At 55.6% G+C, this 25,121-nt stretch overlaps 1 protein-coding gene across 6 annotated transcripts in view; it reads left to right on the top strand.

The window, feature by feature from the left end:
* Positions 1-24,808, top strand: part of MROH2A (maestro heat like repeat family member 2A) — a 43,672-nt gene extending 18,864 nt beyond the window's left edge. For 3 of the 6 annotated variants that reach the window (XM_040450619.1, XM_040450614.1, XM_040450621.1), the window contains 23 exons: positions 3,240-3,359; positions 3,637-3,759; positions 4,767-4,919; positions 6,072-6,194; positions 7,122-7,201; positions 8,636-8,744; positions 9,548-9,643; positions 12,221-12,325; positions 13,014-13,137; positions 13,565-13,683; positions 14,533-14,685; positions 15,090-15,244; positions 17,221-17,380; positions 17,460-17,653; positions 18,000-18,137; positions 18,601-18,715; positions 20,246-20,392; positions 20,545-20,727; positions 21,182-21,337; positions 22,759-22,890; positions 23,528-23,630; positions 23,889-23,954; positions 24,538-24,808. In XM_040450619.1, coding sequence (XP_040306553.1) covers positions 3,240-3,359; positions 3,637-3,759; positions 4,767-4,919; positions 6,072-6,194; positions 7,122-7,201; positions 8,636-8,744; positions 9,548-9,643; positions 12,221-12,325; positions 13,014-13,137; positions 13,565-13,683; positions 14,533-14,685; positions 15,090-15,244; positions 17,221-17,380; positions 17,460-17,653; positions 18,000-18,137; positions 18,601-18,715; positions 20,246-20,392; positions 20,545-20,727; positions 21,182-21,337; positions 22,759-22,890; positions 23,528-23,630; positions 23,889-23,954; positions 24,538-24,659 — 2,976 coding nt within the window. In that variant the 3' untranslated portion in view covers positions 24,660-24,808. The remainder of the gene's footprint in view (positions 1-3,239; positions 3,360-3,636; positions 3,760-4,766; positions 4,920-6,071; positions 6,195-7,121; positions 7,202-8,635; positions 8,745-9,547; positions 9,644-12,220; positions 12,326-13,013; positions 13,138-13,564; positions 13,684-14,532; positions 14,686-15,089; positions 15,245-17,220; positions 17,381-17,459; positions 17,654-17,999; positions 18,138-18,600; positions 18,716-20,245; positions 20,393-20,544; positions 20,728-21,181; positions 21,338-22,758; positions 22,891-23,527; positions 23,631-23,888; positions 23,955-24,537) is intronic. The other 3 variants (XM_040450617.1, XM_040450618.1, XM_040450620.1) reach the window with 3 other exon arrangements.
* Positions 24,809-25,121: the final 313 nt, after the last annotated feature.

The raw sequence follows: 25,121 nt of genomic DNA, 5'->3' as shown, positions 1-25,121 counted from the left end.
TCAAGACAGTTCGGACAGGGAGGGGACACCAGGGACAGTGGGATGGAGTCCCACACTGTGGGTGAGCTCAGCTGTACCTGCAGCTGTCCGCAGGGTTCTGGGAGGAGAGGTGGGTGGCTTAAGTCAGTGGGTTTTTGTTTCTTGCTTTGTGTTGTTTTTCTTTAAAAGCCTGCTTTGCTGAAGCTGGGGCCTCCTCTCCAGTCACCATCTTCCCCACCCTTCATCTCACTTTCCACCTGAAGTGGTCTCCTAGCAGAGTCCAACAGGCAAGGGCTGAGATGTGTGAGCAGGTTTTGGGAAATAGTGAAAATGGTGAGGGTGACATTGAGCCATGGAAGGGTAAAGGGGTGGCTGAGTTCTAACTCGGCTGTGAAGAAGATGAGGCTGCGAGGGGGACAAAGGAAGAAAGAGTGGGCAGGCTGGGTTTAGAGCTGGACTCCCAACTGTCCCCACCCCCACCGGTAGATTGCCGGATGTTATTCCACACATCCGACTCATCCAGCTACTGGCTCATGACCACGTATGTTGTAAAAAGGTTTTTACAAAACTGTGAACATAGTTGAGAGAAATCAGAGAAGGTCTCAATCAACAGAAAGGATCCTGTGTTCATGGCCTGGAAGATGAGATAGTCAAGATGGCACGCTCCCCAAATCTATCTACATGTTCATTGTGATTCCTGTCATAAACCCAGCTGGCTTTTTTTTTCTTTTCTTTTCTTTTCTTTTCTTTTCTTTTCTTTTCTTTTCTTTTCTCTTCTCTTCTCTTCTCTTCTCTTCTCTTCTCTTTTCTTTCTTTCTTTCTTTTTCTTTTTTTCTTTCTTTCATTCATTCATTCATTCATTCTTTCTTTCTTTCTTTCTTTCCTTCTCTCCTTCTTCTTTCTTTCTTCAGAGATTGACAAGCTGCTCCTAAAAGTCATGTGGGAATACAGGGGCCCAGAATAGCCAAAATAATTATGATTAAAAGAAAGGCAAAAGCTGGAGGGCTCAAATGTTGCAATTTCAACGCTTCTTACACACCACTGCAGTGAACAAGACAATGCAGTGCTGGCATAACGATGGGCAGACAGAGTGAGGTGATAGAATCGAGAGTGTAGAAACAAACCTCACATTTACTGTCAACTGATTTTGAGCAAGGCCTTCTTAGATAGATACACTAGACGCCCAAGCGATGACAGAAAAATAGATTAAGTTGGACATCATCAGAACTAAAAACTCTTATGTTGAAAATCAAACCATCAAGAAAGTGCAAAGACAGCCCCAAGAATGAAAGAAAATATTTTCAGATTAAGTTCTTAATAAGGGATTTGTATCTAGGATATATAAAGAACTCTTATAACTCAGTAACAAAAAGACAGGCCAGTTTAGAAATGGGCGAATGATATGAACAGACATGTCTTCAAAGAAGGTACATGCAGAGTGAATAAGTACGTGAAAAAATGCTCGAGATTATTCCCATTAGGGAAAACACAAGTCAAAACCATAAGGGCATACTACTTCACACCCACTAGGATGACTATAAGAAAAAAGACAGACAACAAGAAGCATTGGTAAGAATGCGGAGAGATTTGAACACTCAGATATTGTTGGTGTGAATGGAAAATGGGGCAGCGGCTCTGAAAATCTGTCTGTCATTTCCTTGAAATGTTAAATATAAGGTTACCATATGACCTAGGAATTCTACTCCTAGTTGTACATGCTCAGGAGAAATGGAAACATACATCTGCACAAAAACTTATACATAAATGTTCATAGTGTGATTCATACAGCCAACCACAGAAGCAACCCAAATGTCCACTAGTGGATGAAAGAAAAAACAAAACATGGTCTATCCATACAATGGAATGTTGTTCATCCATTAAAAGGAATGAAGTACTGATTTATGGTACAGAAAGGATGATCCTTGAAGACATTATGCTAAGTGACAGAAGCCAGATGCAAAGGAATGCAAGTGAGCACATATTATATGATCCTGTTTACTTGAAATGTCCAGAATAGGCATATTTTTAGGGATGGAAAGTAGATCTGTGGTTTCCAGAAGCTGCAGGGAATGTCCAGCGATGCTAACGGGCAAGGGATTTCCTTTGGGGGGGGGGTGACAACAATGTTCTAAATTTAGATTGTGATGATAGTTACCCAACTCTGTGAATATACCATTAAATTTGTAAACCTTAAATGGGTTGATTTTATGGTATGTGGATTATATCTCAATGAAGATGTCTGAGAAAAGGTTTTACAGGTGTCAGCCAAAAATTATGTTTATCCAAATAGATAGCCTTTGTAGGGGAGTATGTAAAATAACAAAAAACAAGTGTATCTTACAGATAGACTTCTATAGCTAAACATAAATTTGCAGGTGTAAGATCTTATCTGATGTCAATTCAAGGACAGATATCCTTTTTATTAAAAATTTTTTTTAATGTTTATTTTTTGAGAGAGATAGACAGAGCATGAGTAGGGGAGGGGCAGAGCAAGAGGGAGACACAGAATCCGAAGCAGGCTCCAGGCTCTGAGCTGTCAGCACAGAGCCCAAGACGGGGCTCAAACCCACGGACTGCGAGATCATGACCTGAGCCAAAGTCAGATGCTTAACTGGCTGAGCGCCCCAGACGCCCCAAACCAGGCTTGATTTTATATCCTGGTTGTACCCCTCCCCACCTGGTTTTTCATCTCCCCAAACAGCAACTGCATTTACAGTCTAGAGATGCTGTGTGGGTTAAATGAAATAATGCATGTTTGTTTTTGTTATTTTTCCAAATACACACACAAAACTCTTACAAATAAGAGAGAAAACAGGAGAAATGAGCCAATAGGAAATGGGGAAAGAATACAGACAGGGATTCAGGGACTGGATCATGAGAATGTGCAAAGGTGATCAGCACGGCTAAAAATCAAAGAAATGCAAGAAAACGTGGATGGTCTGTCTCTCACTGGTAACATCCTATGTGACAGAGGAATGTGGGGAAATCGGTGTTCTTAGATTGGTTAGTGTGAGTTGAAACTGGTTCGACTTCCATAGGAGGGAAATTTGGTCCCCACTATTTATAATACGCTTGCCCGCAAACAGTCCGACGCTCCAGAATAACCTCGATGTTTATTTCAAAGAATGTACGAAATGCAGAGATATCTGTGCATTAGAGAAAGAAATCTAGAGTGTTACGTAGGGAACTCTCCATGGCAGCAACCCCTGGAGGGTGGAGTAGAGAGGCTCGAAGCTCCCTCTGTTCCTGTGCCTTTCCAGGGCTTTCTGTATCGGGCCCTGGGTTTCACACTGGCCACAGGCCTGGAGGCCGACAAGGTAGAGACATTGCTGCTGGAGCTGCTGTACAAGACAGACTATGGCAACGACTTTGACCGGGAGGTGAGGGTGCCCTGCGGCCCCACCCCCATCCACCAGACCCCTCTGGTCCCTCGGGGATATGGGCACATGCGTGAAAGCTTGTGTGTGCATGAGCATGCATGCATATGTGTACTGGTGTGTGTGTGTGTGTGTGTGTGTGTGTGTGTGTCTGTGTGTGGACCTGTGTGTGCATAGGGGCGTCCATGCGTGTGCTTGTGTGTGTGTGTGTACGTGTGGGGGGCTCCTCCTCTGGCCGCTGCCCGCTGCCCTCACCCCCGCTGGCTGTGTCTGCCCGCAGGGCGTGATTCTGTGCTTTGGCCTGTGTGCCCGTGGCCAGGTGAAGACAGTGCTGAATGTGCTCCATGACTTTGAGGAGAGGATCCAGGAGTCAGAACAGTCCTGGCAGATCGGGGCTTGGCGGGTAAGGCACCCTCGCTCCACAGTCAAGTCTCTGGGGGTCGCATAGACCAGTGCTTTCAGCACCAGCCAAGGTACCTGCTAGATCTCAGTAGCAAACTCCCCCCAGTATCACCTGTCCCCAAAATGACTGACATCCGGAGGCCTCCCCCCAACAAAGCTTTTCAGGGTGCGTCCTTTCAGGGCCCAGATATTACAAAGGAGCGCTAGCCCACCGTGGGCTCTGCAGAGCAGCACTGGGTGCTGATGGGAATTCAGAGTCCCAGGCCTCACCCATACTCACTGGATCTGAAGAGGCTGCTCAGGTAGCACTCAGTGTAGGTATTTCCACGGGTCAATGGCACTGGGGTGCAGCGCGATCATGCCCGCCGTCATATAGAAGAGAGCACTGAAGCTTGTCCAAAAGCATGCAGACGGCCACTGAGCCGAGAAGCCAGGAGCCAGGCCAAGGCAGCCCGTGGGCCGACCCCTCGAGGGGGCCCTCTGCCGCAGGGTCACAGGTTGGCTGAGGCCCCAGTAGGCAACCATCCAGAGTCACCGATGCCTCAGGCTTTGGCCTTGACCCAGGACCCTCGCCCCGGGCGTCTGGTAGTTTGGATGGAGAGAATCAGGAGCATCCCAGGCTCCTGCCCCAGCTTCTCCACAAAGCGGGATCTGAGACGTGGATTCGTATCTGAGGCCTGGCAGGGCACGGGCAGCCCTGTGCGCCCTCCGTGGTGGGTTCGGCGGCCTGTAGCACCTCATTCCGGCATCACGACAACCCCTGGCCCAGAGCAGGGCCTGGCAAGGAGTAGGAGCTCAGTAAGGTGTGTTGAGTGGATGAGTGAATGAATGAGCGTTTCAAGATATCAGTGGAAGCGCCTTCTGCTGACTCAGCGGCTCCTTTGGTCATGTGACCGGAGACTGTTCACATGCAGCTGGGGTGGCCAGCTGAACCCTGACACCCCCTCTCCTCCCTGCCCCCCCCCCCCCCCCCGCCGGTGGTTCTTCCTCTTCTGGCTGGGCTCGCAGAAGGACCATCCCTGGAGGCGGGAGACGGTCAAGGGCGCCCTCATGGTCATGTACAGCTGTGTGGCCTCGTACTGCCACCCCCAGATGCTCCTCACCCACGTGGACACCCCCATCACCGCTAAGATCATTCACCACTTCTCCAGCAGCTGCCAGGTAACCCCGGGAGGCTGCACCCCCCCACCCAGAGCCGGGCTGGCTGAGAGCCACCTGCCTTGTAATCCGAGCACCCCGTCCCCCACCCCAAGTAGGCACCAGGAGTCCCACCTGACCCCCAGCTTTGGGGAAGCCCATTTTTTCAAACTGGGTGTTCTCAGCTCCAGGGGGAGGTAGGGGACAGCCTTCCCCACCGCAGCGCCAAGTGGGCGGTTATGGGTCCCGGAAGTCACGGGACAGGTGCCCCCTCTTCCGGGCCTCGCTCTCTCCCTCAGCCCTCGCCTCTGCCCCCTCCCCTCCCGGCATCTGACCCAAGACAAGGAGTGGGGTCTTCAGGGATGTAGAGAGGCTCGCTACTTTCTTGGAATGGCAAGGAGGGGAGGCACAGAAGGGAGCAAAAGCTATTTCGTTATTGTTTCTGAAGTTGTGGCAAGATACGCATAACGCAATTTGCCATCGTCATCATTTTTAAGGTGCGCAGTTGGGGGGCGTTAAGTACACTCACATCATTGTGCAGCCGAGTCCACCAGCCCTCTCCAGAGTTCTTTGTCCCGTAAAACGGCCACTCTGGGCCCGCTGAACACATGCCCACGCCCCCTCTCCCCAGCCCCTGGCAACGCCCGTCCCACTCTCTGTCTCTCTGAAGTGACACCCACAAGCGTCGCGTTTAACTGGGATAACACACGGGTTGCCTTTTTGTGGCTGGCTTATCTCACTTAGCCTCAGGTCCTCAAGGCTCGCCCATGCCGTAAAGGCGAAAACGATTTTTATCTCAACTTAGATTTTTATCTCGATGTGTCTCTTGGGCGACACGCAGGGCATGGTGCCCCTGGCGGGTGAATGGTGTGAGCTGACCGGCATTGCTGTTCTTAGGGGGGTTGAGGGAGGTGGCGTTTTCAGAACGCTGTGCCTTGTCCGGCACCTGGCTGGCACCCTGGCCTTGTGGCAGAAGCTCGGGCAAGGCGGCCGAGGGGCGGAACGAGGCCTGCCATCTCTCAGGGTGCCCTTGACTCTGCCTCTTCCTTGGCGCAGAGGAAGGAGTGTCCTCGTGCCGTGGCGGGGTCCTTATGAGAGCTGTGGCTTCGGCAGCCTGAGTCTTTGGGCTCACTCCCGACGTGCTACCTCCTTTCCCTCTTCTTGGTCTGGGCGCAGGACATCTGTCTCAAAATGGCCTTCCTGAAGAGTGTGGTGCAGGTCACCGATGCCATCGGGAACATCAAGGACCTGGAGGACTTTGAATTTGCCCAAAAGATGAGCCTCACTGGCATTATAATAGTAAGTCTGGTGAGAGGCGTCCTTGCTCCCGGGTGGTTTTGGGGTCTGACTGCTGACCGGCTTCCCCTGGCTCAGAGGTTTTCAGAGTCCCTGAGGGCATCTGAGGGACAAGGGGGCCACTGGGGTCACTGAAGCCCCTCCCTGTCTCAGTTCCGCTTCCAGCCAACTGAAGGAGTTCCGAGTACAATATCTATCTGACAAAGGGTTTGATGGCCAGGGAGCCTGTGGTGCCTGGAAGCAGCTGGTTCCAGGCTGGGAGACAGAGGGCCCCCGGGTCTGCCCCGTGGTGGCCCCGGGTGTTTCTCCACAGGGGGGACCTAGATTCGGCCGCAGGCAGATCTTAAAGCTCTTTGTTTTGCACAGAACTTCAGTAAGATCTAGAAAATGTCAACTGCCTAAAGGCAAGAAGCCGCGACAGAGGCTGAGTTGTGGGAGCCACAGCCCTTCATCCCCAGACCTCCCCACTCCCTCACGATGCCCTGGGCCCCTGGAAAGCACCGCAGCTGCTTTGGAAGCTGTGCCCGAGGGAAGTGACGTGGGGTGGAACAGGAGGCCCCGAGAAGGAAATGAGCACGCCTGCTCCCGCTCTGGGCCGGCAGCGATCCGTGTGTCATTTCACGCTAGCCGGGCACTGTTTTACACGTGACGGCTCAGGCCGGGGAGGCAGTTTGCCCAGGGACGCACGGCGAGCAGGTGGCGGGCCTGAGCGAGAAGTTCCGGTCTGTCTGGAGCCCCCCTCCTTCTCACACCAGATTTTGCTGCCTCCCCGAAAATGCTAAAAGGCCACGTGATCCTGAAAAGAGCAAACGTGGTATGGGTGTCCGCACCCCACAAAGTGCCAGGCCTTGGACACTAGCCCCCCCCACACTCACTGTCCTCTCTGGTGGGCTCTGGGTGGCTCATTCACCGCCCTGCTGTGCCGGGCAGGCCACCATCAAGGCGGAACCCACCGACAGCCTGGTTTCTCCTGTGCGGACCATGGCGATAGAGGCCCTCTCGCACCTGAGGTGAGCTGGGCCCCTGTTCCGGCCCGGGTGTCTCCGCGGGGAGAGGCAAAGTCCAAGACCACCCCTCAGTGTTCCTTGGGGGGCCACACCCACTTTGCCTCCCTGCCTCTGCAGCAGGGGTCTCAGGCAGCAGCCCTGGGGCGCTGGGCCATCTAGTTGGGTTGGGTGGGGTCAAGGAATTCATTTATTGATACGGTACTGACGCAGTTAATACAAAGTAATACAATACCTGAGATTTGCCCTCCTGGAGCCGTCCATTCACTGGTGGGGAAGTAGGGAAGAGGAAGAAGTTATGGAACATCAGTGGTTAGAGTGGCCGGGTGGTCTCTGGGAATTCCACACCCGTCGGGGCAGATGCAGTGTTTAGTCTCATAAGCACCTGTTGCCTGAAGAGGCAGCACGTAGGCAGACTTGAAATAAATTTCACACACATGTCTTCGGGGAGTCGGAGGTAAGATGAACACATGCAGAAGGAATCATGGGTCAGAGCTGAGTATTTGTGGGTGAACAGCAATAACAAAAAAAAATCTGAGGCCAGAAGAAGAAAGGGCTATGAACAAGATGCAATTCTGTTGATACAACAGGGGAGATCAGAAGGCATTGGCATCTGGCTTTTGACCTGGGCTTACACAAAAGAAGACGATCTGGGTAGGAGCTGGAGGTCCCGGCAGGGTGAAATATAGGACCCCTTTGGGGGGCAGTAGTTTAAAGCTAAAATGGCATGGCGGCTCCCAACCAAGGAGGCACAATAGAGCCAGCTGGGGACCTGTGAACAATACCGATATCCTGGCCCCACCTCAGACCTTTAAATAAGGATCCCTAGAGCCTGGTTGTGGCCCTTGGGTACCTCAGAGCTTCTCCAGTAATGCTAGTGAGCACCTAGGCTTGGGAACTATTGATGAAGGGGTAGGAGAAGGGCGCCCATCGGGCAGCCAGCTACCACCTCTGAGAATTCACTAAAGCTCAGCCGGCTGGGCTCCTCTCCAGAGTTTTTGATTCAGTAGCTCTGGGGTAGGGCCAGAGAATTTGCATTTCTAAGAAGCACCAAGGTGATGTTTCTGCCGCCGGTGCAGGTATTACGCTTGAAAGCCCTTGGGCCAGGGCCAGCCTCTGAGGCAGAGTCCATGGTCAAGGCCAGGGAGTAGCAGTGGAATATTTCTGAGCAGAAGAGGGAGAGGCTGAGAGCAGGCAACAAGAAAGAGAGCTGGCCTTGGGTGTCTGGGCCTCCCCATTGATCGCAGACACAGTCACTGGATACTGGCGACCGGGTGAAGCCAGGGCACCTGGGGAGGGATGCATGCCCGTACCCTCAACCGAGGAAGCTGGTCTCTCCCTCATTCTGTGACATGCCTCTGCACCCTGGACTGAGCAGTGGGGTGGCTGGGTCTCAGTCCCCCTCTGACCACTCCTCTTGTCCACTTCTTCTTCCCTTAGCAGTCTGAAGCCTTTCTACTCCACAGAGGAAAACAATGAACTGATGGATATCAGTATTCACTCTGTCATTTCTCTTCAACCCCCACTAGAGGACAATGAGTCCATTCAGGTAGGTCCCTCTGGGCCACCTCATTTTCTGGGTCAGGTCTTAGAAGTTTCCAATAACTTGGGCAGGGCTGAGAGCCCACCATCCTTAACCACCTGTGAGTGCAGCAAAGTGCAGTAGGCTCTATTAGTTAGTATAAAGTAATGCTAGCTGCTGTAACAGGTAAACCCTGAAATCTCCATGATTTAACAAGAAGATTTATTTCGCACTCAAGTCAAGTCCAGCTGGCAGTGGGGGTGGAGAGGGAGCTGCTGTGTGCAATTATTCAGGAACCGAGGCTGGCAGAGGCCCCACTATCTTCCATGCGTGGCCCAAGGTCTCCGTGGGTACTGACATCCGGTAGAGGAAGAGAGAACGAGAAAGGGTGTCGAGGATGTATGAGCCACTCTGCCCGCTTCTTGTTGGCCAGAACTCAGTCACATGGCTATGCCTAGATGCAAGGGGTGCTGGGAAATGTAGTTCCTGACTGGATGGCTGTTTCCCAGCAACAAGGTGGAGAAGGAGGACAAATCTTTTGTGGACAGGTAGCCCTTTCTGCCTCAAAGTCCTGGTTCTGGATGGGGAGTCAGAAGAACTGGATTCTGGGAGTTCAGTTTCCTTCTTTGGAAAATGGGTCCCTCTTCAGAGGTGGTCTTGTGTGTCACATGAGAATTGGGGTGTAAAGAACCCAGTCTAAGCAGAGGTAAAGGGGTGGTTTTCAGGTCATTTCATACTTCCCAGCCCTGGCACGGGTCCTTGCAGAGTCCTGGTGGGTGGCTGTGCTCACTCCCTCATTGCTACCCAGTGCTCTCCTCTCTTGGCCATAGACCCTGTACGCAAATGCGCTTCAGGCCCTGGAACACCTGATGGAGGGCCTCATGCAGAGGCAGCTGGACCCCAAAGGGCTGCAGGAAATGGCACACGTGAGTTCCTTGGTGGAGGGCCAAGAGCCAGGGATGGCCACGCCCCCCAGAAAGCTGGTCTGAGGGCCAGATTCTATGGAAAACAGGGGTATGTGTTAAAAATTGTTTCAGTAACTGTATTTTGATAAAATTTCAGATTTGCCGAAAAGTTGCAAAAACAGTACAAAGAACTCCTGTATACCCTTCACACCTCGATTCACAGTTCTTACCAGTTGTCACATTTTCTTTATCTCTCTTTCTCTTCCCTTATCTTTCTTGTTGTACACACAAACACACATGTACACACACACACACACACACACACACACACGCACTTTTTGAACCATGGAGAGTTACTTGCAAACATCAAGGACAAGAATGCCCTCTTGTATAACAATGGTACAATGATAAAAATCATGAGGTTTCATGTTGATGATACCATGCTGTATTCTGATTGATGGCCAATACTGAAATTTCACAAATTGTCCCAATAGTATCCCCAATAGGTGTTTCCCCCATCTAGGCTCTAAGCAGGATTACCCAATGTGTTTAACTGCCACGTCTCTTTAATCTGCTTTAATCTGGAAAAATTCCTCAGTCTTTCTTTATCTTTCATAATATTGGCATTTTTGAAGGGCATTGGCTAGTTTTTTTTTTAATTGGGTTGTTTGCTTTCTTATTATTGAGTTTTCAGAGGTTTTATATATTCCGAAAGCAAGTCCTTACAAGATATGTGATTTACACATATTTCCCCCCAGTCTGTGATGTATTTTTCATTGATTTCATAGTGTCTTTTGAAGAACAGAAGCTTTAAAATGTTGATGAAATCTAATTTATCATTTGTTTTCTTTAATGGATCATGGTTTTGGTGTTATATCTAAGAAGTCTGTGGCTAACCTAAGCTCACAAAGATTTTCTGTTAGAAGTTTGTAGTTTCCAGTTTTATAATTAAGTCTATGAAACATTTTGAGTTAGGTTTTGTATATGGTGTGAGGTATGGATCAAAATTTGTTTGGGGGCCTCTGGGTGGCTCAGTCGGCTAAGTGTCTGACTCTTGATTTCAGCTCAGGTCATGATCTCATGGCATTGTGAGATCAAGCCCCAAGTCAAACTCTGCATGGAGCCTGCTTGGGATTCTCTCTCTCTCTCTCTCTCTCTCTCTCTCTCTCTCTGTCTCTCTGTCTCTCTGTCTCTCTCTCCCCCCGTCTCTCTCTGTCCCTCCCCTGCTTGCGCTCATGTGCATGCATGCTCTTTCTAAAAACAAGTAAATAAACATTAAAAAAATTGTTTGTTTGCTTGCTTACACACAGATAACCAGTTGTTCCAGAACCATTTGTTGGAAAGACTTTTGTCCATTGAATTATCTTTGCATCTGTGTCAAAAATCAATTGGCCATGTATGTGTGGATCTGTATCTGGTACCTGTTCTGCTCCATTGATGTATTTGTCTGTCTTTACACCAATGTCATCCTATCTTGATTACTGTAATGTTAGTTATAATAAGTCTTATGACCAAGATCAGATAGTATGAGGCACTGACTTTGTTCTTTGTTGCTGCATTTTACAAATATTCATACATTGTGTTCCCATTTGTTTCAGTTAAAAATACATTTTAATTTCTCTTTTAATTTTTTCTTTGACCCGTGGGTTATTTAGAACTTCCCAAATGTTGGAAGACTTTCCAGAGATCTTCCTGTTTTTGATTCCTAATTTAAATCCGTTGTGGTCTGAAGACATACTTTGTATAATTTGAATCCTTTAAAAAATTTTTTTAATGTTTATTTATTTTTGAGAGAGAGAGAGAGAGAGAGAGAGACAGAGTGTGAGTGGGGCAGGGTCAGAGAGAGAGGGAGACACAGAATCCGAGGCAGGCTCCAGGCTCTGAGCTGTCAGCACAGAGCCAGAGGCGGGACTCGAACCCACTGACTGTGAGATCATGACCCGAGCCGAAGTCAGTTGCTCAACCCACGGAGTCATCCAGGTGCCCCAAATCCTTTTAAATCAACTGAGACTTATTTTGTTGGACAGTATGGTCTATCTTGGTGAGGGCTCTGTGTGTACCTGTATATTGTGTTGGGTGGAGTGTTCCTAAACATCAGTTAGACCAAGCTGGTTGGTAGTGTTGTTCAAGTTTTCTCTATCCTTCCTGATTTTCCATCTTCTTGTTCCTCAGTTTCTAAGAAAGAGGAACTGAGGTCTCTGAATCTCACCATCGATGTATTTCTCCTCCGAGTTGTAGTAGTTTGGCCTCATGCACTGCTACTGCTACAGCTACTGCCTGTGTGAACATTAAGGCCCTGGGGTGCAAGGTGGGCGACGATCCTGCCTCCTTCACCTGCAGGCAAACATTTGGAACGAGGCCGAACACATCAGCCAGGCGCCATCTTGGTGAGGATAGCTGGGGACTGTGGACTCTCTGTCCACAGCCGCATCTCCCTTGCAGGGGTGCCCGGAAGGAGAGGCAGAAGTATCCAGAGCCACCCAACACCTCTGGAAGTCAGAGTCTTGAGTGGGAGAGACGAGGCGGGCAATAGCCAGCTGGGAAAGGCTGGCCTTGGGATTTTAATGTCCCCTTCTGTGTTCTGGGCTCTACCCACAGCTCCTGGGAAAGTGGATCTTGTCGGAGAGAGAAGGGGAGCGGGAGAAGGCCATGAACCTCCATCTCCACCTCCTGCAGATCCACGTGCAGAACGCCGGTGTCTGCGTGAGTCCCGGGGCACTGATCCCCCAGCCTGCTGCGCTGGCACCCACAGCAAAGTTCCCGTCTCGATCCCTGAGGAGAGGGAACACTTTATTTCTTAAGCTTATTTATTTATTTTGAGAGAGACAGAGAGAGTGCAGGAGGGGCAGAGAGAGAGAGAGAGAGAGGGAGAGGGAGAATCCCAAGCGGGCTCTGCACTGTCAGCGTGGAGCCCGACGCCGGGCTCGAACTTGCGAAAGCAAGGCCGGGGCCTACCCTCATGCTAGGTTTGAGGCCAGACGCTGTGCAGAAGGCATCGCTTGGATTTTCTGACATAATTCTCACAACATCCCCTGAAACGGGAGGCTCCGTTAGATGAGGAACACGAGGGCACCAGGCTAAGCAGCCTGCCCAGGCCACACAGCTAGGTTGGTGGGGCCGGGCGGGGGGGGGGGGGGGAGTTCACATTTGAACCCAGGTTTCAGTTACAGGAACAAGGCAGGTGCCCTGATATAGAGCCTGGGCCTGCAGCCGGAGGGGCAGGTCCTGAGCCGGAGCCGTCGGATCCTGGCTGCTCTGCCTCCAGGGGTCCCGCTGGGGTACCTTCGAGCAGGGCTCACCCTCTCTGGTTGCCCGTTATGCCACCCCCGGGCAGCCCCTGGTGTGCATGGATGGACAGAGGGTGTGAGCCTTGAGGTCTCCTGTCCCTCAGATCCCCCTGAAGCCGGGGCAGTTTGGCACGCTGGTTGGACTCATTGCCCCTCGCACCTGTGACTCACACACAAGAACCCGCATGGCCTCGATGGATGTCCTGTCCAGCCTGCTGGATCTTCATGGTACGGAGACATGAGGACATTGAGGCTGGGAGGGGTGTCGGCTGTGGGGCTATCCTAGGGGAGCATGGCCCCTCTGTATAGACAGCTCAAAGATACCAAGGACACAGCAGAAGCGGCCAGACGTGACCTCAGGGGCACATGCGGGGTGGTGACCTTCAGAAGGGAAGACTCTGCCTCTGGCTCACTAGCTGGTGGCCTCCCAGAAAGCAGGCATTTGAGCTGTGTGCAGAGGTGGTGTGGGGAGACAGGGCAATGAAAGCAAAGGCAAGAAGAGATGGATGTTCAGATGCTGGACAGTGGTCCAGGCCCTCAGAGCCAGGGAGCCCCTAACCCCAACCCCATGGGCCAGGGCAGGAAGCCATTTCGACGTGGCCTGTGGGTGGGTCCTTTGTCCTTCTGATCGTGTCTAAAATTGTGTTCCCCGCAGCAAGCCAGACCTGCTCTTTGTGGGGCCCTTCCGAGGAATTGGAGCTTGCAAAATGTAAGGAGGATCTCCAGGGCTTGGACATGGAGGAGACTTTCAGTGCATCTTCCAGAATCGCCAAGGTGACACGCTGGGAGGGTCGTGTGGGCTCCTGGGCTGGACTCCAGTGCCTGGACCATGTCTGAGGCCTGGGACCTTGCTCAGCCTGGCCACACAGGCTTCATCCTCCTCCAGGGGATCACAGTCCCCATGGCTTTTGGTCCAACCCACGCCCTCTGTATCTAAACGGTGTGCGATATGTAAGTTCCCCGCTGTGATGCCTGGCACATAATAGGTACTTAACGGTCCCACAGTCCCCACCTACCTCGTCTCCATGCCTATGATGTGCTGCACTGAGGGTGGAGGGGCCCCAGGAAGAATTAAACTCGGGATCCTGCACAGCGGTGTTGGCCCATGGGCACACTAGACCCCCAAACTCTCAGAGCTGCAGAGGGGCGGGGTCACTTCCACCTCAGGGGGCCGAGGTGGCTTTCTGGAGCAGGGGGCCTGTGGGGGGAGGCAGGATGAAGTCACGGGGCGCCAGGGCTCAGGGCACAGCTTGAGGGAAGGAAACATGGGCAACGTTCGGGTGAAGCTTCCTGAGCAGAGTTCAGGTGGGGTGGGCGGCGTCGGGTAGGTGAGGTGTGGGAGAGGTTGGGGAACCTTCCAGAAGAAGCCTGTGAAAGCTGGACTGAGCTGTGAGTCTTTGAGGTGGGGGAGTAACATCCCGAGCGGGCTGGTAAGGGGGCCGGTGAGATGCCGGGCAGGGAGACGGGTAGGAGGCCCTGGCGATGTTTTGAGAGATGGCGGGGGCCCGGGCTGGGGCTGCGGTGTCGGGCAGAAGAGGGGGGCATCGGCGATGACAAGTGGGGGCAGGGCGTTGGCCTGAAACTTGGTTGTTGAACGCCAGGAGGCCTGTGCTCTGGTCCTAGGTGGTTTGCATGCAGTTTAACTGTGACGAGGTGGTCTCGCTCATCCAGAAGCTTTGTGAGAACATCGGGGCCATGGACCTGTGGCATGACAAGGCCTCCGTCACCTGGATAGGCACCTTCCTCCAGAGGCGGACCAAGGAGCTGGAGGACAAGGTAGCAGAGCTGTGGCTGGGCCACCTGAGGCCTGGGGCTGCCCGGGGCACCTAGGCTAGAGGGACACGTAAGGGCCTGGCTGCACTCTCCGAGAAAGCCTCCCCAAACCCTTGGTTGTAAAGAGGAGGAGAAAGTAGAGTTCTGGAACGAGAAAGAGACACGCTGAAGGTAGCCCGGTTAGTAAGTGGCCAGTGGGCCAGACGCCCATGGCTCTCTCTCCCCGAGCATACTGCCCCCTACATAGAAGACATGATAAAATCCGGGAAGAGACCAAAAGATGAGCTGGTGGTTTAACCTGCCCGCTGTCCAGTTGGGCGAGAGTCCCTGGAGGAGGGGTGTGCGGTGGGGGAGGGCAGACGCCGTGGGGGCCCAGGCTGTGCCGGTGATGCCCCGCCCCTTCCCAGGTGGCTGAGATCCTGGGTGCCATCTTGGTCCACCTGCCCGTGGCGGACCACCCGGAAGTGCGGCGTCTCCTCATCGAAGGCATCCTCCTGCTGGCGCACTACCACCAGGAGACGGTCCTCACATCGCTCCTGAGGCAGCCCCTGCCCATGGAGAGGTGGGCGCCCCGGACAGGGAGCCACAGCCCCCGGGCCATGCCCGCCTCACCACCACCGACGTATCTCAGGACGGGGCCTTGAGTGGTGCCACGTCTGACCCTGGGCTGGCTCAGACGCTCTCCCTGCCCCTCCTGCGGGAGGCGTGGCCCCTGAGGACCATGGACTTAGAGCCCCAGGGTTACAGGTCCGTCCTACGGAGCTGGAGTCCAGACCCCGCAGTTTCTCAGGCGTCCCCTCTGGACCCTGCCCATGGCAGCCCTTTCCTTCCCTGTGGAGAACAGAACTCTGGGCGCCCTCTGAGTTTGGGCCACTCTAGGACACGCCTGAGGACATGGCCACCAAGGCCCGGGCGGGCCTCAGAGGGGCTCCACCCTGTCCCTCTGTCCTTCCAAGTGCTGCCCTGAGAGGGGATGTCCAGGTGCCCAACGGATGACCTGGCAGGACCTCATGCCCCTCAGGTGGCCTCGTGACCCCCTGCTTCCCGGTGTTATCCTCATGGACTGCTGAGTCCCCGCGTCTCTGTCACCGTGTCACACAGGCAGCTGGCAGCGTCTCACCCGACCGGGGGCGTGTGTTTGCAATGGTACCGGGGTTCCCTGGGCACAACCCGGAAAGGGGTGGGCGCTGCCCCCAGAGCAGCCAAGGCTGCGGAGCAAAGACAGGCCTGGAGACCGTTGGTGGAGGGAGAGGGGACAGGTGTCACCCAGCAAGCTGTCACATGAACAGAGAGGCCTCAGATCCAGAACCTCAAGGGCTGGCCCGGGCGAAAGGCAGGCCTGGCTGTGCTGTGGGCGGAGGGCAGTGCGGATTGCTTGATTTGATGGGGGATGGTGGCTTTTGGAGCAGTGCCGACTGGGGGGGGGGGCCCCCCCGTGCAGTGCAGGCCCCTGTGTGGCCTCTGTCAGGCTGGCGATCTCGGCGGCCCGGGTCACGCTGGCTTTCGCTATACTGGTGAGCTATCGCTGTGTAACAAACTGTCCCCACCTTGAAAGCTCAGAACAACCCCTGTTATTATCTCAGTTTCCACGGTCAAGAATCTGGGGACGGCAGAGCTGGGGACTGTGTTCAGGGTCTCACGGGGTGGCGGCCAGGCTGAGATTTTCCGGAACCCAGGTCGTCCCTCAGGCTCACGCGGTTGTTTCTTGCCGTCGCAGGCTGAGGTCCTGCTTTCTTGTCTCCTTACACCCCGACGTCTCCTTTATGAGAAGTGGTTGCTGATGAGCCCACGTGCCCACGCCTCCGTTCGGTTCCCGCCACCGGGCACCGGGTCATGTGCCCTCCCAAGCCCACCTCCCGCATGCGTGTGATTGGCTTTGTGGATTCACACGGGCCGTGTCCGCCTCTCCTTGTTCCATTGGATCTTGGCGGACTTGCCACTTTAGCCCTTTTAGAGCCCCCCCCAGGCCCCCGCTCCCCTGCACTTGTGCACACCCGGCCCGTTAACCTATCCTGGGGACCTTCCCTTCTCGGCAGAGCCACAGGCTTGGACTTGGGGGGCGGGGAGCTGCTTCAAATGCAGTCTGGCAGGCTACCTGGCCTCTGCAGGCCTCCTGCCCCCTTCTGCGCGCTACGGAGATGAAAACATCGTCCTCAAAGGCGTGTTGGGAGCAGGAGGCGCTGTGCTATCTGCAAGCTGCTTAGGACCCGACAGATTGGGTCCTTGGCAGCTGTTGCTTGACGTACCTATAAAATCATCGGACAGGAGGCCTGGCAGGTGCCTCTAAGGTCACCTAGTGGTGGAGCCGCAGTTTCCCGGGGGGGAGGGGGAGGGCGTGGCAGAGAAAGACAGCAGCATGTGGAGTCACGGACCTGGGTTCTAGTTATGCAACCTTTAGGCAGCTCACTCCACCTCCCTGATGTTCAGCCTCCGGAGTCTAACCCCTACTCAGGGGCTCGCCTGGGGGTCCAAAGGGGCTCTTACCTGCCAGGGTACGAGGCGGGTGACCCACAGTCCTTGTCTCTTGTCTTTGGTTAGCCACCTGACGGAGGTGTGGCTGGCCGTGGCCGAGAACGTGCCCTTTGCCCGAACGATGCTCCATGGGCTGATGGGCCGGCTGCAGGCGAGGTTCACCCCCAGGGCCAATGCCACCTCCAAAGCTGACATCTGGCGCCTGGCCGCGGTGGACCCTCTGATGGTGAGTCACAGGGGCGGGCCCCGGGGCTCCTTGGGGGCTCAGAGTAGGAGCCCTGATGCCTCAGCCCTTGTCTCTGCAGACCCTGTGCACCATTCACCTCCTCATCCAGAAGATGGATATGGACGACAAGGTCCTGGACCTCTTCCCCGACCTCATCTACACCCTCCTGCTGCAGCTCAGCGGCAGCCAGGGGCCAGAGGCTGTGTCGCCTGTCCTCAAGACGTGGAGACTCGTCCACATGGGGACCCTGCCCAAGGAGATCAATCTGCAGAGGTGCTCTCGAGGGCGGGGGTGGGTGGGTATGGCGGGCAAAGCAGTGGGCCCGAGCTGGACGTCGCCTCTGGGAAGTCACGGATCCCAAGAGTCACCTCCACCAAGAGGCCTTGTTGTCCTCTCCTGATGGGGAGAAGCTTCTGGAAGCAGATCCCACAACCCTCCCTCACATGAGTCCAGCACGGTGTGGTTTTTGCTGTTCGAGGACCCACTCTGCCACGTGATCGCCCTTAGCCCCTTGAGCTCGGCCCGGCGGACAGGGGGACCCCCTCTTCTCTGAGCCGGGTTCGGTGCCTGGGGGCGCCCGGGGGAAGCTTCGTCGAGACATAGCCCCACCTTCTTCCAGGATCACGATCAAGTCCATGAAGCTTCTGTTCAGAAGACTCAGCAGCGAGCAGCTGGTTCGCACGCTGGAGGAGCAGGGCGTGTGGAGCCTCCTGCAGACCAGCTCCACGGTCCTGCAAGGCGCGGGCCTGCTGGCCAGGTGGGCGTCCGGGCTCCCCGTGCCGGGCAGTGGGACCTGCGGGGCCGTCTCCTTGCTGGAGGTCTAGGTCACGGCTGCACGCCTCGCTCCCGAGGCGACCCATGTCCCAGACTCTGGGATGGCAACGTATAGGGCAGAGGGAATCTTTTATTCCAACCCTTCCCCCTCCAAGGCAGGAAACGTGAGGTCAGAGGCAGGGTGGGGCTCGCTCGAGGCCACAGGGGGCAGGCGGAGAGCTCTTCCTGGGTCCAGGTCACTCACGAGTGGCCCTCATTCGAGTCCCTTTTTATAAAAAGGAAACGAAAAGTGGGTACTCCAGTGAAACCCTGACCAAAGCCCTCTGGTGAGGAGGGAGAGGCCCAGAGAGGTTAAGACATGGCCCCCGGGCGCCCAGCCCCAGAGCAGCTCCACAGGGCAGCGGCTGAGCAGCCCTCCCGGCCCCCTGGCCTTGTCCCCCCTGCAGGTTCTGCATGCGGAACATGGAGGGCTACAGGCAGCGGCTGTCAGAGCTGGTGCTCAGGGGCATGGACTCGGATGTCCTCTGCTGTCGCATCAGCAGCACGGCGGTCTGCGTGGAAGTGAGGCTCAGGGCGCGGAGGGCTGGGTGGGCTGGGGCGGGGGCTGGGGGGTGCCCCCCCAGCTCCTCTCTGGGGCAAGAGCCCAGGCTCTGAGGGGCATCTGAGTCAGGGGGCGGAGACTGTCCCACCCCGCAGGGGACGTGTTCATTCACTGGTTCGTCACACGATCCGGGGTGTGCATCTAAGTGAGGCGTGCTGTGCTGAGTGCCGGCAACACCCAGGGGCCTGGATGAGGGCACCTTGGCTCTCGCCGGGGTCGGTGGTGCTGGGGGAGGCCTCCCAGGAAGGTTTTGAGGGGTCAGAGGGGCTTTGCCAGGCAGGAAGACCGGGGGAGGGTGTGATGGCCGCTGGGGTCCAGTTCCCCTTCTGTGCAGTCGGGGCACTTTCAGGGTCCTGAGGGAATTGGCCAGAAAACTTTTAGGAGAAATTGTGTTGGCTGCATGATGCCCAACATGCTTTAGGAGCCCAACATCACCTAGGGCAGCATGGGCAACCTTTTTCTGTAAAAGGCTGGATAGTACATTTCCCATTTTGGAGTCACCAATTCGGCGTTTCGTTTTCTTTAGGTTTATTTTTAAAAAATTTTTTAGGGGCGCCTGGGTGGCGCAGTCGGTTAAGCGTCCGACTTCAGCCAGGTCATGATCTCGCGGTCCGTGAGTTCGAGCCCTGCGTCGGGCTCTGGGCTGATGGCTCGGAGCCTGGAGCCTGTTTCCGATTCTGTGTCTCCCTCTCTCTCTGCCCCTCGCCCGTTCATGCTCTGTCTCTCTCTGTCCCAAAAATAAATAAACGTTGAAAAAAAAAATTTTTTTTTAGTGTTTATTTTTGAGAGGTGGGGGAGGGGCAGAGCGAGAGGGAGACACAGAACCCGAAGCAGGCTCCGGGCTCCGAGCCGTCAGCACGGAGCCTGACACGGGGCTTGACCTCACGAACCCTGAGATCATGACCTGAGCCGCAGTTGGACGCTAAACCGACTAAACCACCCAGGCGCCCCTCTTTAGGTTTATCGAAAACACATTCATGTGTGCGTACATGTGTGCGTGCACACACACACGTCAGAGGGGTCCCCATTGGCCGAAGTCCTGGCATTTTGAGCGCTGGGCCCCTTGTGACTCTCGGAGTCCCAGATGAGTGAAGTTCACGCTCCTCGTGCACTCCTGTCCAGGCCCAGCAGGCACGGCTCTTGGACACGGTGGCTGCTTTGTCAGGGTAACTGAATGAACGTAAGGTCACAACGTACAAGGTTTTTCCCGTGTATTTCTCCATGAAGCCCCCCGACCACCCTGTGAGGCAGGTACTGGTGTCAGCCCCTTCTTACAGGCGAGGCCACGGAGGCTCAGAGGAGTTAAGTGACTTGCCGGGGGCTCCAGCCGGCCGGTGGAGGAGCCCAGAGCTGGTCCCGGGGAGCTGGGGCTCCGAATCCTCTCCTCTTCGCAGAGACCATTCTGTGCATTGCGTCTCATCACACGTCCCATCCTGAGGCTGAGAAAGGGGCCTATATGGGCGGTGACTGTAAAAAGTTCTCTCTTCTAGTTCATGAGCGACCCAGTTCTGTACCAGGAGAAGCTGCTGAAGCCCACGGTGTTGATGCTGGAGAAGGGCGTGGACCAGGAGGACGAGGCCTTGAGGGTGCTCTCCCTGCGTGCCCTGGGCAACATGGCCCTGGGTGCCCCCAAGAAGGTCCTGCGCCCGACCCTGAGCTCAGGGGCCCAGGGTGCAGGGCCTGGGGGGGGGGGCTGAGGGCCCGGGGCTGGCGTGTTCTGGCCGATGGGGGAGGTGAACCAGGTGGGGACTGAAGCTCCTCGTGGCCCCCTCCCCCACCCGCACCCCAGGTGAGGCAGTACCGGAAGCTGTTACTGGAGAAGTGCCTGGGCTCCCTGCGGGAGCCCGTGGTCACCAGCGTGACCTCCGAGGGCATGGAGGCCCTGGCCAAGATCCTGGCTGAGCTCCGGGAGGGCGACGTGGGGTCTTCGTTCGGCATCATCTCCGAGCGGTGCAGGGCCTTCTTCGACAACGTGAGTCTAGATCGTGGCCTTACTCGGTCCCGGCCCTCGCTGGGGGCTTCCCACGTGCCCACACACACGGGCGAGCACCTCTTATCCCCGTAAGAAAGGACAAAAGACGTGCTCTGGGACAGGAGGGGCCTCAGGTCTCACTTGGTGCCCACGCATCCGTTAGCCGATCCTGGGATCCCGCAAAAGAAAAACAAACCCTCTTGTTCTAGGACTCGTGGGACCCCTCCCCTGCTCGTAGGGTGTGAGCCTCTCCTCTTAATGCCTCGCAGCCCGCAGAAGCTCTCTGGGCACCTGGGTGGTGGCGGGCGGAGAGCCGCCATCCTGAGGGAATGATCCAGAAGCCTCTGCGGGGGCCGAGGCAGCCCGAAGGGTCCACGGAGAGGCAGGTGGCTGGGGTTTCGTTGGGCTTCCTGTGTCCTGAATTTCAGGACTCGTCTGTACATGTCGACCACAGGAGAGTGAGCTGCTGCGTTTAAAAGCCTTCGTCCTGTTTGGGAAGCTGGCAAAGTTGGTCAGGATCTCTAAGAAACACTTCTTCAAGGAGGAAGTGAAAAAAGCCTGGATTCCCCTCATCCTGCACTGCCAGGACCCCTGCTCCGAGGCAGCCCAGGTGAGACGCGCCCTTCTCTTTGTGGCCCAGAGTGTGGGGACCTCTGGTCCCCAAAGGAGAACGTAGGCGGGTCTGCGGGCTCAGCCTCTCCCCACGTCCCTCTTGGTCGGCCCCGTTCCTCACGTGGGGCTGGGGAGGGGGTCCGGCCGGCTGACCCACCAACCGGCCTACTGAGGCGTCTCGGCGCTGTGGGGAGCACGGCACGGCGGTCTTCTCCCCCAGTTACGGCCTGCAGGCACCCTCTGCCCAGCCTCCTTTTCCTTCCAGCCGATTCCACAGCTTGCCCTCGTCACCCTTGGGTGTTATGACTGGCTCACGCTCCAGACTTGCCTTAAATCCCTCCTCAGTGGCCCGTTTCCCCTCCCTCTCGGGGGGCCCGGTTCTTCTGCCAGTCCGGGCGTGGGGAGGGCAGGGGAGACCCACAGCCCCTGCCTGTCCAACCGCTTCCCCTCACCCGTGCAGGCCCGTGACCCTGACCTCTGTCTTCTCTCTCCACACGTCTTCCTGTGTGGACTGGGGCAGGGGGCCGGGGAGAGGGGGCTGAGATTAGGGACAGTTCTGTCCCCTCCCCGAGAGCTGTGGGGCACTCAGCGGCTCACGCTCCACTCCTGCCTCGGTCTCCAGTTCCGGGGTCCCGGGAGTCCCGCCCTGGTGAGGGTTGCGGGTGTCCACGCGGGGTGGGGTGGGCTGGCGGCACCTGTGGGTTGCTGAGGGGCATCCTGCGGGGCACTCCTGACTCCTGCTCGGCCTCGGGGACTCTGGTGACCCTGCCCATGAGTTCTCAGCCCTCAGAGACTCTCTGCTCACAAATCCATCAGTGGCTCCCACTGGTCTTTCACCTTGTATCAGCAGCTGTCCTGCGGGGTGAGCCTCAGGGAAGGAACGCCTGGGAAGGCGGCCGAGAGGGTCTAATGAAGGAACGGCAAAGAGGGGTGGGGGCGGCGGAGGCCACAAGGGAGGCAAAGGCCTGGCTGGTTCCAGGCACACGGTTGCCCTGCGTGTCCCTGGCGAATAGGTACCCCAACCCCTCTCCACAACCCCCTGCCCAGTCTCCTAGCCTATCCTCCTGTGAACTAACCCTGTCGGAGGCCGGAGGCCAGAGTCCGGGGGGCCCCGTTGCTGCAGTGCTCAGGGAAGGTCTGGGAATGAGAAAGCTCACCCCGGTCCTATCTGTCCCTGCCAGGCCCCTGACCCCAATCTCCCAGAGGGGCAGGTCCTGGGCAGGGCTGCTGAGGGCACGGAGGGACAAGAGGGCTGCGTAGCTGGCGGGGCTCCGGTCGCAGGTACACTTCCCCGGGGCTGCCCCCGGGCTTCTCGACGGAACGCCAGCCCTGCCATCCCCACCCCTACCCCCAGACCGTGGGAACCCCCTCGGTCTGCCTGGCGCCCTCCCTGCCATCCCCCGCCCTGTGCCCCTCCAGGCCTGCATGACCACCATGTTTCAGTGTGTGCACTTCTGGGGCTGGAAGGCCCTGGAGAACAGCCCGGGCCGAAGTAACACCAGTGCGGCCGAGGAGATGACTGTTTTCCAGATGATGCTGTGCTCCATCCCGGTGAGGAGGCTGAGGGCGTGGGCCTCCGCCCGGGGCCTGGGGCTCTGGGTCACGGCTGCCATAGACCTCTCTCCCGTGACCATGTGCTCACCTTCCAGGCGTGAAGCGTCCAGGCCAGCACGGTCCAACAGAGAGATAACGCAAGCCGCATACCCCCACGTTTTCTAGTAGCCATGTTAAGAGAAGAGAAAGAGGGGAAACCAAACAATCATAGATTTTATCTGACCCAGTAGATCCAAACCATTGTCGTGTCAACATGCAATCAATGTGCCAATTATTAACGGGGTATGTTCCAGTTTGGGGGTACGGTCTTCAAAATGCAGGAGGCACCTGACACTTAATTCAGACCAGTCACGTTTCAAGTGCTCAAGGGCCACGTGTGGCCAGTGGCTACGGTATGGGACAGCCACAGAGTCTAAAGGCCAATGTGATCTCCTCTCTGGGTCAGACAGAAGGTAACAGGGGGCTGAAAGTCCCCAAGTTGCCCAGCTAATAATTCGCTATGCGATGCTGGGATGTGCACTTGCCCTCTCTGGGCAGACCCTCCCGCATCAGACAGATGGGAACCCACTCTGTGAGCAGCCCATCTCTAAGGCCTCATCCTCCATGGCTCTGCCCATCCTGTGTCTATTTGCAGACTCAGAAAAAGCCTGCTGTTCTCCATAGCTTCTTTCTAGAAACAATGACCTACGTTAATAGTAACTTGCCAAGGATCAGAATGGCTGCGTGCGACCTGGCAGGTGAGCGAGCAGATGTCTCGGGATGCAGGAGGGACCTTGAGGGCCACACCCAGGCCTGGAGTGGGAGGTGGCCGAGGAGGGGCCAGACTCAGGCGGAAGTCCCCCGGCACGTGTCCTATCACACCCAGCTGCACACCTGCCTGATTCTCAGCTAGGCGTCTTCAGCGGAATCCTAAACAGATACCTCCTAAGGTCAGACGGAATCTCCCGCTGGCCTAATATTTGTGTGATGAGCATCTTCGCTGGCTCTCGTTTTAGGAATTATTATGCAGCAGATGCCTGCGCATCACCTGAAGAAACTGGACTTTCCGGCACTACGGAATTGTAAGTAGAGAAGACTCAATTATGCGGAGTCCTCGACCTCATTCAGGGAATTTAGAGAAAGCGCCTGGGGAAGAGCCAGCGCACCCTTTGTTGTCGTTTTGTTTTTTTCTTTTCTTTTCTTTTTTTTGTTTTTGTTTTTGGCGGGGTTGAGGGACGGGGGCGTGTAATCAGGGTGCACAGACGGACGAGCCTGCAGGGGGCTTTCTGGAAGAAAACGATTTGACCCGGGAGGCCTTTGGCTTGTTCGCTGGGCCTTCTGCCCGCCTCCCCATCACGAATGTCTACGAGATGTTTCCACCCTGAATCCCTCAACTGGTCTACACCGCATGCGAGTTCTGTGGGCGATCTTTCTGTCCCAGAGAAGTAACAGAAGGCTGAGATGGGGTGTGTGTGTGTGTGTGTGTGTGTGTAGATGCAGCTCCCCCACCATCTTCTGATTTCAAGTACATGGGGTTCTGCTTCTGCAGCCCGTGTGAGCCCCTAGCCGCACAAGCGGCTTCGGGACCTCCTACCAGCTCCACTGCCCGTGGCAGAGGGCACGGCCGAGCGGGGTCCCGACTCTCCTGTTTGTGCCCGCTCTCAGCTCTCCAGGAGCTGCAGTTGGACTTGGATCCTGGAGTCCGGAGGGCAGCCCTGGAGACCCTCAAAGTCTTGGATACTTGCTGTCAGCACCAGCTTTTGGCTTCTCCCGAAGGAATTTGCTAGATGGTCCGAACGTAAAGCGCAGGCTGCCTCTTCAGAGTGCCGAACCACAGCCGTGCAAGCCACTTTTTAATTTAGTTTGTACGAAAAGCATCGTTGTAAAATAATCAGTGTCCCTTTCTTTCCTTCCCTTGGAAAATAAGCCTCCATTGCCGTTTGGAGTACGGACTCCTGACTTGGAAGGTGACAACGTCCCCGAGCCCAGGCAGTGGGGCAAAGGGAGGATTTACTTCCAATGGGGTCGTTTTACGTCCGCTTTCCCCAGATCGTGTGAGGGTCTGAATCCACGTTTGTGCCCCCACGCTGATGGTGTGTCCCCTGCCAGGCGCTGTGCCGGGAAGTGAGGGGAGGCAGGCGGCCGTCTGGCCCCTGCCCCCCAGGACCCCACCCTTGAAGGGAAAAGAGGCATCTCTGCCGGGGACTGTGATACACATCCGAAGAAGGAGGGTGGAAGTGCCCCAGTGG

This window comes from Herpailurus yagouaroundi, unplaced genomic scaffold (genome assembly GCF_014898765.1).
Source record: "Herpailurus yagouaroundi ecotype Mexico unplaced genomic scaffold, PumYag 202, whole genome shotgun sequence".
Lineage (NCBI taxonomy): Eukaryota > Metazoa > Chordata > Mammalia > Carnivora > Felidae > Herpailurus > Herpailurus yagouaroundi.
Note: the sequence above shows the minus strand (reverse complement) of the source record. Positions and strands in the feature narration are given on the sequence as shown.